At 43.7% G+C, this 15,134-nt stretch overlaps 1 protein-coding gene across 3 annotated transcripts in view; it reads left to right on the top strand.

Annotated features, from left to right (window-relative positions):
- The window catches only part of SEMA3E (semaphorin 3E), a 252,483-nt gene that overhangs the window by 182,138 nt on the left and 55,211 nt on the right, over nucleotides 1-15,134 (top strand). For all 3 annotated transcript variants that reach the window (XM_084811194.1, XM_084811195.1, XM_084811196.1), the window contains exon 5: nucleotides 7,664-7,757. In XM_084811194.1, coding sequence (XP_084667320.1) covers nucleotides 7,664-7,757 — 94 coding nt within the window. The remainder of the gene's footprint in view (nucleotides 1-7,663; nucleotides 7,758-15,134) is intronic.

Genomic DNA, 15,134 nt, shown 5'->3' on the forward strand with positions numbered 1-15,134 from the left:
TACGTAAATATTTACTTAGGCTAGAATGGCGGGGGGGAAAAGGAACGCAAATAGCTCCCACTACGCTATTTGCGTTCCCCTTTTTTTCGCCATAACAGCCTACGTAAATATTTATGTAGGCTAAAATGGCGAAAAATAGGGAACGCAAATGGCGGCCGCCATAGCTGCCGCCATTTGCGTACGCCATTTTTTATGGGTTTTTTGGGGTTGCCGTGATAGGCTACATAAATACTTACATAGCCTATCATGGCAGCCTGGCTGGACACAAATGGCCACTACAGCGGCCGCCATTTGCATCCACAGCAGCTCGTTCGCGGCCGGAAATCAGGCTGCAGACGGCCCTGGCCGGCTGCTCCACGGAGCCGCCGCAGAGCGGAGCCGGCCGAGCAGGATTCCAGGGGGGAGGACCAGATCGCCTCCCCCCCGTCGAGGATTCTGGGGGGAGGGACGGAGCACCTCCCCCCCACCGCGAAAAATTCCACGAAAAGGTAAGTGAGTTTCGTACATCCCTAAAAATAAAACAGTTCTGGCAGAGGTCACAACAGGCTACTGACAAGGTTCTGACTCCAACACGTTTAGTTAAAGGTTGACTCATGAACCTGTAAATTGCACAGAGGCATAATAACTGCATCCTATGCATTAAAGTCATGCGCATACGAAAATTACCTTTTGAATAAAGACCAAAAGAATAAGCAGGAAGACTGGAGCTTACCTTTTCGCAATGGCATATTCAGGGACCTCTCCACATATCACGAGGCAACAAACCCAGGTTTGCGACTCACTGTAGTTTGACAGGAGGGCTTCAGCTCCTGCAGGCCCTCTGGTGATCATACCTGTCCGATATACACATTTCCAAACATGTGCTTCTCGTTCACACAGTATTTGCTTTAAAATCTTATGTACGTTAATACAATGTAATGTGCGGAACAATGCTAAGAAGAGTCATTGTTGAGTTGGGCATGGCCTCATTGGAGTTTGCAGTCTTTGGCATTTACCGTGGTCTAATGTTATTTCTTTCTGCCCTGTTGCTAAGTTACAGAATAGCCACAGCTTCAAGAAACAAACAGAGCTTTTAAAACTAATGGCAATTTTAATACCCATTGAATACTTCTTAGGTTTCTTAAGTCATAGGTACCATAAATCAAACCTGGCCAATCTTTTTTTTAACTTTTCAAGCTACATTGAGATGGAGTAGTCTCCAGTTCCTCCTCTGTGTGTTCTTGCACGACTTCAAACCTAACCACTGAGACTGAGACATGACTAACGGCACTAGAGTGCTACGTAATTTCCTGTGATGTGTCAGTTTTTCTCCTGAAATGTCTCAGAGAAGACTGTTCTCACAAATGACAAAGAATGGCTAAAACTGTAGCACTAGTCCTTGAAGCTGATATTAATGGGGAACAGTTTTCCCTTGAAATTGGCATCACATGGAACTTGACACACACAAATCACTTGATCTGTGGTAAAGCAGTCCAGTGCTAAGTGCTTCATTGCTGCCTGCACCACTTGCCATCTTGTCGGTTGGAAAAGCTTGGGATGGAAAAATTCTACGGGGCGCAGGGGGGGGGGAGAAAATGTTGAAATTTCGCAGACCATTTCCCCAGTGAACATGTGCATCTGCAAACATTTATGAAGAATATGCTTTGCTTTGTGTCAAATTGGGTAAAATCTGCTGAAAAAACATCTCTGGGTTCCAGTGGTATATAAAATGTGGTCCACCTTAACTTCGAAGGGTGCCTTGAAAAATGTAAACCACATTATTCAATCAGAAATTGCAGCTGTGCAAATATAGATAACAAAAGACAGTACAAACACTGCCTAATTGTCTTGCTAGGCCTCAGCCAATACACCAAGCTTTTCACACGAGAGAGAATTTTTTATTGTATAAATAGAGAGGATTTGATAAGAGTAAAACCTAATGTCAGTGAAAATTGTTCCATACAGGGGAACAGTGTAATCAACCCAAGTTTTGGGTTTTGAGTTGGAATGTGGTGAAATGTTATGAGATTCATTATTTTCACCATGATATATGGGATAGGCAAGGGAAAATAATCACTTTATGTGTGTATGCATTTATTTAGCTTCTGAGTTGCGTCTCTATAAAATACCCAGAGGGCTGTACATTAGAAATAATGAAAACATACCGGTCAAAAATGAAACAAGACAACATTTAAAACCAGTAGCAATTTTGAAATAGAAAAAGATAAAATGCTGGGTTACGATAAGATTTTACTCAGGCATCCAGCAAAACAGTTAAAAAAAAAAAAAAAGGCTTCCTGTATTAAATTGCTTTAACCTCGTGGCAAAAGGAGTACAAAACTAAGTTGTCCTCTACAGAATTTCTAGGAAATCTCTCTCTCATTCTCTCTCTCTCTCTCTCTCTCACACACACACTGGGTAACGTTCAGGCCTCTGTCACCCCAAACAAAAGTAGGAACGTCTACAGAAAAAGAATGTTTACCCAGTAATTCAGTAAGTGTCCCATTGATGGTTTTCTCTAAACTTTGTTTCAAATATAAATGTACAAAAGTATAATGTTCCCAATCTCACCCTATATAATTCATTTTTCATTTCCAACTACTCATTTTAGTTTAATTTACCTTTTAATTCTCCCAACGTCAGTAAAGACTGCTGGTTTAAAATTCCATATGGTCATAAAGGGAGGAGAACATTATATGTTACGATTAATGTTCTCTCCGGCGTGAGATTTCTTTTCCCGTGCTTGCTGCCCAGAATGATCAAAGCCATTACTTTTAATAGATTACCATCTGAACTACTAATAGTTTAGTGTTCAAGGAACTATAGTTTACATAAACCATGTTTCTATACGGAAGTATGTCCCAAAATCGCAGTTAAGGCATGCTGTACATAAAACAGTTACTGGTAAGAATATATCACTGTTATTGTTCTGTTGTTGTTAAGTTGAGTGATAGCAGGTTTTTTAAAAAGCCACAAATTTATGTTCCATTTAATTTTGGTCTTGCTTAGCAGTATTTAGCGCATTTACCTGGAATTAGTGTAGTTGTTTTCTTCGTGTAACAAATGCTAATGCACCTTTAAACAGCTCTGCCCTTTCTCCCTTGCTCCCCTTATGCCTAGAACTTCATCACAGAAAATCTGCCTAATAGTGCCACATTTTCCTCTCTTCAGATCACTTTTCAAAATTTGCCTCTTCCATTAGGTCTTTGGCTTAACCCTTTAATGAAACAAAACCTGTGTGTGTGTGTGTGTGTGTGTGTGAGAGAGAGAGAGAGAGAGATTGCATTTGTGCATATTAATCCCCAGTAGCCTCTTTTTCTTCCCCTTCCTTTGATGACTGTTCCTCTTTCAAAATTTAGATTGTAAGCTGCTCAGGACAGGGAACTGTCCTATTTTTATTTACATTGTACAATTACACTAACAGCATGTAGATGTTGATGATGATGTGAAATATTCACAAAGTACCATTTCAAAAAAGTGCAGCTATAAGCAATTCCCCAACTGGTACACTCCAGATTTTTGGACTACAATCCCCAGGATTCCTGAGCTGGCTGGGGATAACGGGAGTTGAAGTCCACAACATTTGGAGGGCACCTAGATAGGGAAGGCTGGGTTACCTCTGATTAGAAAACATGCAACAACCTTGCATTATTTGCTTAATTTAGGCCTCCTTCCCAGCATGGCATTTTTTTCATACACAGATATAAGCTCCATGTACGGGGGGGGGGGGGGAATGCATAATCTAGGATAACATCATCCATATAAATTGCACCAGAGTCTCTTTTGCTGCAGTTGTGACTGGAAGTTGTGACTGTAGTTGTGACTATGCAGCTTTTAAATATGTGTGAACATCACAAAATAAACATTTGCATCATTTAATTTAACAAGGCGTACATTTTTTCTCATATACGTGTGTTATCTCTATATAAGAAAAATGTCATGTTTGCTGAGACCCCTATTTGCCCAGTAGAGAAGGGCCTATTCCTACTTAAGGAAAAGACAGTGATTCAAAAGAGGCTTGGCTTTGTGAACATGCTTTGAACTCTCTCTTTTAAAGCTTTGAACTCTCTCTTTTAAGGCCTGCACTAAGAGCGAGAGGGCGGATCCAACCAGGCCGCCAAGAGGAAAGAGGAACTAAAACTTGCAGGCTCTCTTATCTTAAACATAAGAGCCATGCTGGATCAGACTAAGGGTCCATCTAGTCCAGCATTCAGTTCACACAGTGGCCAACCAGCTGTCGACCAGGAACCCACATGCAGGTCATGAGTGCAACAGCACCCTACCACCCATGTTCCCCAGCAACTGGTGTAAAGATATATACACATATACATACATCACCACCCTGTCTGGGCCAATAAATTGAGTTGCTGGAACAGTAGCTGTACATTTTGCTTCATATCTCAGGTTCTATGAGTGTAGAGGTTTACTTGCAGTGGTTCCGCTCCTACTTGGATGGCCAATTCCAGAAGGTGGTGCTGGGGGATTATTGCTCTGTGCCATGGCAATTGTGCCATGGGGTTCCACAGGGCTCTGTTTTATCCCCTATGCTGTTTAACATCTACATAAAACGGCTGGGGGAGGTTATCCGGAGGTGTGGGCTGAGGTGCCATCAATATGCGGATGACACCCAGCTCTACCTCTCTTTCTCATCAAACCCAGGTGAGGCAGTGGCTGTTCTGAATCCGTGCCTGGGCACGGCAATGGACTGGATGAGGGCCAAGTCCCCGCCACCCCTACCGCATGAAAGGCGCGCGAAACAGAGCACTTACCTGCTCCCGTCTGCGCTGCTTTGCGAATGGCGGCCGTCCTGTGGTTGCCATTCGCTTCCTCCTTTTCATAGCCGTGATAGGCTACGTAAATACGTAGCCTATCACGGCTAGCGCAGGAACACCATTTATGTCCCTGCGGAGGCCATGATAGGCTACGTAAGTATTTAAGTAGCCTATCACGGCGGGGGGGGGAACCCAGCTGGGGTTTTTTTCCCCCTGCCATGATAGGCTACGTAAGTATTTACATAGCCTATCACTGCAGGGGGGGGGGAACGCAGCGTATGCAAATGGCGGCGGCTACCACCATTTGCATACACTGGGGTTTTTCCCCCTGCCGTGATAGGCTATGTAAATATTTACGTAGCCTATCACGGCTCAATACAGGGACACAAATGGCGGCGGCTACGACAGCCGCCATTTGCGTCCCTGCAGGGCTGCCCAGCAGCCGGATGTCTGGCTGTGGGTGGCCGGAGCTGGCCGGCGGCTCCACGGCTTGGCCACGGAGCGGAGCCGGCCGGGCAGGATTCCGGGGGGAGGGATGGAGTGCCTCCCCCCCGTCGAGGATTCCGGGGGGAGGGACAGAGCGCCTCCCCCCCACCGCAGATTGCCCAGCGCAGAGCCAGGTGAGTATTTCATACATCCCTAACCCCTACATTGTATTCCTTCCGGCGGCGGGTGAAGACCTTTATATTCTCCCAAGCTTTTTAGCATTTTAGCTTTGCTGTTTTCAATCTGTAGTTTAAATCTTTGCATTGCTGCTACTTTTCCACTGGTTTTATTCTGGTTGTATTGTTATATTGTGGTTTTAATGTTTTTATATTTTATATTGTTTTACTGTGTGCTTGTTGGTTTTAATTTTTGTGAACCACCCAGAAAGCTTTGGCTATTGGACAGTATTGAAATGAAATGAAATGAAATGAAATGAAATGAAATGAAATGAAATGAAAAGAATAGATAGATAGATAGATAGATAGATAGATAGATAGATAGATACTTTTTAAATGAAAGCTGGCAATCTGGAATGATGGCCGGGGGGGGAGCAATTCCCCCCCTTCCTTCCTGTGCAGACACCCATGGAGGAGGAGAATTTGTCAGAAGTGGGTCAGCCTGTCACTCTCTGTAGCCAAACAGTATTTGATACACTGGTATACTACAGACACACAGACATTAAAAAGAGATTTTCGTGCATGTTCAGGTTGCTTTGAACTTCATTTTCATGAACATCTGTCTTGGCAAATAGTGATAGGGGAGTCTCTTCCACATGGAGATGGAAAGCAAAAGAAAGGGAGGTATGTTAACAGCATGAAAAATGCAACTGGCAAAGCCATTTAGGGCATAATCCTATGTAGGGATGTACGAAAGTCACTTACCTTTTCGTGGATTCTGTTCATGGGGGGGGGGAGGCGTTCCGTCCCTCCCCCCGGAATCCTCGATGGGAGGGGAGGTAATCCGGTCCTCCCCCCCAGAATCCACGATGGCCAGCTGTGCTCTGCGGCGGCTCCGCAGAGCAGTCGGCCAGGCCCAGACCAGGGCTGTCCGCAGCCAGATTTCCGGCCGCGGAGGGCTCTGGGTAAAAAAAAATGCATACACAAATGGCGGCAGCTACGGCCGCCGCCATTTGCATTCCTTATTTTTCACCGTCTTACTCTACGTAAATATTTACGTAGACTAAGACGAAGAAAAGAAAGGGGAACGCAAATAGCATACTGGGCGCTATTTGCGTTCCCCTTTCTTGTCTTCATCTTGGTCTACGTAAATATTTATGTAGACTAAGACAGTGAAAAATAAGGAACGCAAATGGCGGCAGCCGTAGCCGCTGTTTGCGTACGCATTTTGTTTTTGTTTTTTTACCCAGACGTGATAGGCTATGTAAGTCTTTACGTAGCCTATCACGTCTATGGGGGGGGGAGAAGAAAAAAACACAGACTGCAAATGGCGGCGGCTGCCGGTCGGAATACCTGACGCCGCTGGAGCCGCTGCCATCCGAAACATCCGCCCCAGGTAAGTCTCGTCCCGGGGGGGATCCACGGGGGGCGGGGGAGGTGGCAGGCCATTCTGCGATGGATTTCGGGGGGCCGAATGCACTGGCATTCCGCCTCACCGAGATCTGTCGTGGAATTCTCTGACATCCCTAATCCTATGCAAGTTTAGATAGATAATAGCCCTACAAGTCCCAGCATTCTTCAGCCAGCAATGCTGGCAGGGAAATGCTAGGAGTTGTAGGATTTTTTCTGTCTAAACGTGCATAGGATTCCGCCCTTAGGTATAACAATAACGTAATGAATAAATCCCAAGATATTTCAATTGCCTTTATTGGGAAATTATTCAGTGGTTAAATTAGAACAAAAATATTGCATCTTCTCTACTCCATTTGTATTCAAGCACCATTGCAAATGATTTTCACTGAAATAATTGAAAACAGATTCCTCTGACAAAGATGATCAGAATGTGGTGGGAATTATTCATTAAATTGTTATTGCACCCCATTGGCTTTGCCTGTTGCACTTTTTTTGTACAGGCAGAAGGTGGAGACTGAGAATTTGATTCTTTTTCCAGAGCTCACATTCCAGCATGTGGATAGTAGAAAAGGATCATTGGCCATGTAAGCATGAGGACTTCCAGACAGAAGCCTCCTAGTGCTAACAATCAAAAGACATTGTGCTGCTATACCATCTTTTCCTCCTTAACTCTTTTTTTAAAAAATGTAGGAGGGTTAGAAGTAAAAGATGACAGCATCTGGACTGTCCATTAAATTGTGTGAATGAGGCAGGGAAATTGCACGATAAAAGCCTCGTCTGGAAGCACCCCGTGTGAACCATGCCAGTTGGATTTAGTTGTTCCTAACCCACAATGCTGGCGCAAAATCTGTTACAGTTTAAATTTTCTAATGCTTTCTGTACGTCTTCTTTTCAAAGGATCATCTTTTTCATCTAGAAGCACAAGGACTTGAGAGGGGACGTGGCAGGTGCCCATTTGACCCCAGTTCCTCCTTCACCTCCACTTTATTCGGTAATGACTTAACATATAACATAAAAGGCCTTTCTGAGTTTCTTCCTTTGACTCTCTAAGGCAGGGGTCCCCAACGCGGTGCCCGTGGGCACCATGGTGCCCACAAATGGGTCCCCAATGTGGGGCCCACAGGCACCTGAAGGTGATGATCCACTGATTAGGCATTTTGCAATGGTGTCCACAGCAGTATCTCAAATTCCCAAATGTGCCCACAGGTCGAAAAAGGTTGGGGAACCCTGGTCTATGGTTCTACTTTTGCATACATTTATTTTGCATTTAATTCTCATTGTTTCGCTTGGTGGACTGTACCACAGGTGCTGTTATGTTTTTATTTTGCCACTGTGGTAGGTATACAATGCTTGCATAATATTGGGGAACTTTTAAAATAGAGATCTTTACTTTCAAAGCAATGTTGTACCTTGAGAACTGACTGATTGTATATTACGGTCCTGTGCTGCTGTTCGTTTTGTGTAGCTCAGGGGTGCAGAGCCTCAGGCCAGCAGCCAAATCTGGCGATCCAGGGTTCCGCAGAGGGCCACACACCCTCCTCTGGCCCCACCCCCTTTTCTCTGACCACCAATTGTTTGGTATTCTCCTAGCTTTCTCCCCATTCTAAAAGGCTGAAATGCTTCTCCTGAGGCTTAGTTCTTGGCAGTAAGAACTTTAGCACACAATCTGAAGGCTGCTAGACAGCCACAGGATTTGTCAGTTTCTGGGAACCGAGTTCAGAGACAGTGCTCTGAGCTCGGTTCCCAGAAATCCAGCTCCCCACCCCTTCGTAGGCAGTGTGGTTCGTCCCCGGCTCCGTGCTTGTAAGAGCAGCATGGAGTGGCTGAAAAGGGGGCGTTCCTGGGGGCAGAGAGGGGAGGGACCGCGGAAGCGTTGTTACGACACTTCCTATGCGCCCTTCGGCCTCCTCCCCCCACTACAAGCCGCCCTGGCTAAACAGCCGAAATCGGCTGTCTAGCCGCAAATGCAGGGCAGCCAGAGTGCAGAGGAGAGGATTCTGTCCTCACCCCACCTGCCGTGCATTAGATAGTCGACCGCATCCAAGTTTGGAGGCAGCCGACTATCCCCATAGGATTGTGCCCTTAAGCTAAAATATGCTGGTATTTGAGGCTCTGCCTCTTTTGCCTTTGGTCCTGCCCATCACTGGAATGTGGCCCCTAGAGCTTCTCCAAAATGGAATTTGGCCCTCAGACTGAAAGAGGTTCAGCACCCCTGGTGTAGATGTTCATTTGGAGCTGGAGGAGAAATCAGCGACATGCCTATCTCATTTGCATAAGCAGCCTACAGACACCCCCCTCCCCCCATGCAACCTGAACCCTACGGATTGCTCATAGGGAATCTACACGTGCTGTTAACTAGAATCTTGATCATATTGAGGTTCTCCTCCATGCTTTCATGTACGCCTGTAGAATCATGAATGTCTGCAAATGGGCTAGTGTCAAGAGGCAGGAGTCATTCACACTTACATTTGGCCTTCACTCTCCCCAGTCAGGAATGTAAATGGGCGACAAAATTTGGGAATCTTAGTGTGAATCGGGTGGGTGTACACAGAAAGAGCGGCAGCTATAGCCACGATAATCAGAGCTGGGATCATACAAAAAAACTCCTGGAGATGCCTTTCCCCATCCCACCCCATATTACCATTACCCAGCAAAAGCATGTTTTGGGAAATATGTGTTGGCTGAGGTAACATACGGTCCCACCTGTAATTCAGCTAACCAATATTAACAGGAGACTGTGCTGTTCACTGAGGAATTAGAACTTGTCAGGTACATTTGTATTTGAATCTGAACGTCATAGGCTCACAAATGATATTTGATAACAGTGTGCTGTTGCTCCCTCTCATGTTCAGTCTCCTTTTCTTTGGGCTTCCTGAAGTGTATGTGTTTTGAATAATGCGTTAATTAGATATGTCGAAACAGCCATGCGTCTGCTAGGGATGCATGAGAAATTTGGCTCCATTTGTTTTTGATCAAGATTTTACCCAGTTCGCACCTTCCAGACTGAACATGGATTCAGACACAATCTGCGGTCAAAATCAGTACTTTTCTGAGCTTGCAGTGAAGTTTGTGGACAAAAAAAGAAAGTGTTTGACAGCATGTGTACATTTTAAAAATGTGTACATTTCAAAATGAGTACAGTCCCAAAATGTGCAAAAATATGCTTTAATCATAGGAGAAAAATGCATACATTTCAAAATAAGTACATTTCAGAAATGTGTACAAATATGCTTTAATCATGGGAGAAGAATGAATACATTTTAAAGATGCACACAGTTGATGCATAGATTTGGAGAAACACACATAGAATCTTAGAATCATAGAATCATAGAACAGTAGGGTTGGAAGGGGCCTACAAGGCCATCGAGTCCAACCCCCTGCTCAATGCAGGAATCCAAGTCAGAGCATCCCTGACAGATGGCTGTCCAGCCTTGCCTTGAATGCCTCCAGTGTGGGAGAGCCCACATGCAGATACACATGGATTTTCATGTGAAAAGAAAAAAACAAAGATCCCAGTCACATGTGGACATGACAGAACAAGCTTCAAGGTGGAATTTTGAGAACTTCAGTGAGTTCGAGTTTTGCTGATTCACACATCCCTGGTGCCTGCGTCATAGATCCTCCTGCAGAACAGTGGCCTATTCACACATTCAACAGCACACAACCATCTCTCTCACCAAACAGATGATGATTCATGATGGCACCATGTCAGTCATCCAATAGGGTATGATGGGGGTGAGTACCCAGAACTAGTTGTTCAACCCACAAAATAGTTGAACATTGCTGTCCAGGCATGATGCATGCACCCCTAGGTGCTGGATGTGATGTTTCCCTCCATCAGTAGCTTTTGGGCCATGTGAACAAGATCGCAGAAGGTAATTTAAACACAGAATCCTTTCCCTGTATACTGATAATCCCAGTTGGATTGGGTTAAATGTACACACAGTTTTATATATCTATACTCCATGGCACACCTTTCCCAGAAAATCCCATGACAGTAATACGTTGGGGTTTTAAAATATTATATGCATCATATATCCTTTTTTATTCAGGGTAACTTCAGCAGACAATAGCTTAAGGCAGGCCTCCCCTAGCCTATTGTCCTCCAGTTGTCTTGGACTACAACTCCCATCATCCTTGGCCATGCTGACAGGGGATCATGAGAGTTGTGATCCAAAACATCTGGAGAGCACCTGGTTGGGGAAGGCTGGATTAAGGCATGACAAAAGCCAGTCCCTGATACTTCATTCCTTTGTGATTTTCAATGCATTACTTGAAAATATTGGACACAATCCAACCAAAATTAAGTATTTCTAAGACCTAATGATTTCAGTGGGAGAAATTTAAGTACTTGCTTAACTTTCTGAGTGACAGATAAGACTTTTAAAAGTGCTCAGTTAACACTTTGTTTTGGTTTATTTGTTGTCCTTTACTTAAGGTTTTCTTGTGAATTAGTTTTAAAACTTACTTTTGTATATGTCATCCGACCGGGTACTAAGGCGAGGCAATAAGGAACAATTCCATTTCTGAACGAATAAACTGAATTACAATCAGGAAACAAAACAGACCTTTAACCACGGATAATGTGACATAAAAATGTTAAATGGCTAGATAAATTCCATAAAGAATATTTTGACCCAAGTATCAAAAACAAATGAATTCTCATATCTGCTTTCAATAAAGCAAAGCCCTACTTGGTAATAGATCTTGTTGGCAGGCTGACAGAGACCACAGTAGTTCTTGAGAGGATGATAATTTTCTTCAGGCACATAGCTTTTGATAGTTAGTATACAGTAGTGCCCCTCTTATCGGCATCATTTCTAATCCAGATCTTTTCCACCACTGTGACTGAGGTATGACTCACCCCAACCATGCATGGGAGGGGATGTGCCTTGTAGACCTAGCTTCCCAGGTTCAATCCCTGGTATTTCCAGGTAAAGGATCTTAAGTAGAAGCAGTAGGAAAGATCTGTGTCATATTGATTGATTGATTGATTGATTGATTGATTACTGCATTTAGGTAGCTGTCCCATAACAGAAGTTCTTTGGGCAGCTCATAAACAAATACCACATTAAAATATAAGATCCATAAAAACAATTACAATTAAAAACACAGAATTTTGAACTGCGGGAGCCAGGGTAAATAAAGAAGTCATTTAAAAGGCCTGGGTGAATATTTACTTGGCACCCAGAAGTCCATAAAGCCAGCACCAGGTGAGCCTTTTGGGGGAGCTGTTCCTTAACTGGGATGCCACTATCAGAAACACCCTCTCCTTAGTGGTCACCCACCTCATTTCATTTTGTGGGGCACTCAGAGCAGGGCCTCCGAAAAAGATCTTAGGGTTTGAATACGGAGAAGGGAATCTTTCAAGTAACCTGGTCTCAAGATCTTTAGGCTGCAAAAGCAGCACTTTATATAGGGCTCAAAAACTGACTGGGAGCCCATGCTGTTGCCAACCACAGGCGTGATGTCGTCAAATCTCCCCATCTCCATTAATAATCTTGTGGCCCCATTCTGGACCAACTGCCATTCCTAAACCAGTTTTAAAGGCAGCCTCATGTGCAGTGCATTGAAATAGTTTACATGGATGATGAATAGCAAAGAAACTAAGAGATAAATAACCCATACACTAAACTAAAAGACTCCACCACAATTGGAGTGGTGCAGGAGGCTTTGGGGAGACAGGTGAATTGGCAAAAATCAGCTCCCCTGGCTCCCATTCACAGACGCCTCCACAGAATCAAAGAACACCTAAAGAGTGTTAGATGCTACCCTAACTGTTAATAGAATTGAAACATTGCCAATATTCTGCTTTCCATTTTTTTCCATAAATTACTATTCTTTTTAGACAAGACCCAGTCAGAATTATGGCGTTAGAGCTGCCATTCATTTCTACAGAGGAGTTACATGTGTGCTTAAACATATTCCATTGAAATCAGCAGGGACTCTGAAAGCCTCAATTTCATCTTTATTGTGCCTTCTGTTTTTGACAAGATGTATGTAGTTCAGTACCTAAAGCATCCTTCTCCAACCTGGTGTCCGCCAGATGTGCATGGGAGTGGTACAACTTCCAGCATTCCAGAACATTAGCCATATTAGCTGGGGAGATGAAGGCCAAAACATCTGGAGGGCACCCGGCTGGGGAAGGCTGGCCTAGAGCAAGCCTCTTCTGCAACTAGCAGGAGGATTTGATACTAAAGAGAGTCTACAGGCTCTATTTCATGTACGCACAACTGTAATCCATAGCAGTAGTCCCAGAGCACACTCATGCGTGCAGGTTCTCTCCCATAAGAAAGGAGACTTCAGTGTGCAAAGTGAAAATGCCATTGCAAATGTTCAAATCCCCCTTACCACACAACCACATGGGAAGGCCCTGTTTGTTTGTTTGTTTGTTTGTTTACAATATTTATATACTGCTCTACATCAGAAGGTTTTGGAGCGATGAACAACATGGTGAAAGAATAAAACAGCAGGTTAAAAGAGTTAAAACATATTGTGAGTTCTATACAGACCCTTTGGCTCTTGACCCATATGAAGTTCCTCGGGGAAATTAAAATTTTCACTCAACTGAGATTCAAAAAAGTAGCTTAGGAATTCATGTCCATAAGTCATGCATACCTTTCATTTTGCCCACAGTGTTTGTAGTTGGATAAAAACTTTACAAAGCATGTATGTGTAGCAAATCGCCCATACAATTTCTAGTATACATTATACTGAATATCCTTTCCCTAAAGGGTTAAAGTGACACCATCATATTTCCTCCTGAGAGAAAAGGTTAAACAAAGCAACTCAACACATGCACAGAAACAGTAGTTAGTATGCAGACTGCACATGCTCCAAAGCTCACAATATATTCCAGAATTAATAATGATTTTGTAAGACAGCGATCCAAGTTCATTACAAAGGCGAGCGTTACAATCGGACAAATTTTGACCAGCACGTCGACTAATTACGAAATTCGGCAGCTTCACGGCACATGGACTGGCTAGTACCAGCAAAGATCTCTGAGCTTGCCATAGCTGCTATATTTTGGTAAACTATCGAGGATCATTATTTAGAATTACGGCATCATCAATTTTCAAATACATCCCTTAAACTGAAATTAAATCCACACTTCTGTGTAAACAGCAAGTAAAAATGGCAAGCCCTTGAGAAAATATTGTAATAATTATGATGATTAATTTAAAGAATCCTAGGTTTGGTTTGTTTTGCTTAAAGTTAAAAAAGAATGAAGGGAAGCAGATTTTTGTAAACGGATAATAAAATATCCACTGAGATTGTTTTTAAACAGTAAAGAGTTAATTTTCTTTCCAATGTTTAATAACTTGCCTTCTGTTATTTTGTGGTGTATGGGTGCCATCTAGTGGCAAATAGATCTAAAACACTTTGATTACAAAAACCCGTTCTTAAAAGAGAGATCTATCAACAATCTTCATTTAACTTATTTAAGTAGAGGTTTATGTGTTGAATTCCTATCTTGTCTCCATTCATATCACTTGGACACTGCCTAGTAAGTTTTCGTCCTACTACTATGAAATGTCTTCATGTTTTAGGCCAGGTTTATGCATGCATCAGACTGAAGCAAGTAGGCATAGCTTTTCCTCGACCGTAACACTTCCAGCTACAATCCAGGGTCTGAATGCTGTTCCATGAGAAAAAAATATATTTGGACATAGAAAACTAGCATGCCATGGAAAAGTTCAACCCTTTCCTGACATGCTAGGTTTCTACCTGCAAAAAGGGTTTAGTTGTTTGGGAGTGAGGAGTTGTAGGGGAGCATTTACCTCTTCACCTGCAGCCTGAAGTGGTACAGGCCAGGTAAAACTGTACCCACCTGATTCTGCGGTTTGTGTAAACTGGGCCTTGTCAGATACTGTCAAGGGCTCCTTGGAGGCCTCTCTCAGTCTAATCCAGTAGCCAAGTCCACACACAGACAAAGGGATTCCTTTTAAAGCTTTATTTTTCTTTTATAACTTAATAACTCTACCGTTAGCAACTAGATCTGAGCAGCAGCGTACCTATGCCCTAAGTTGGAACAGTTGGTCCCCATTTGAAAGGGAATTACTGGCAGACCCCTGAACTTAAGGACTAGGGAGAGTCCCTCCCCTTTTCCCTTGGATCCTCTGGGCGCAGTTGTTGTTTGCGCGCAAGCCGGGCACTACGCCTCATTTCCGCGCCCTCCATCTGGCGCCGCTCTCTGCATCGGCGTTGCGCATCCACCAAGTCTGCTTCCCGTGCTCTGTCACTCCTTGGACTGCTATCTAAGCTAGGAATGCTGGTGGGAGGAATCTCCGTCAGCTGTTGGCCCTGGGAAAGAGGAGCGCGCTCCTCTCCCAGGAGCGACTGCTCTTCCTCAGAATCAGAACTA

The sequence above is a fragment of the Heloderma suspectum genome, chromosome 7, assembly GCF_057233095.1.
Source record: "Heloderma suspectum isolate Gila_16-S chromosome 7, 16-S_ref, whole genome shotgun sequence".
NCBI lineage: Eukaryota > Metazoa > Chordata > Lepidosauria > Squamata > Helodermatidae > Heloderma > Heloderma suspectum.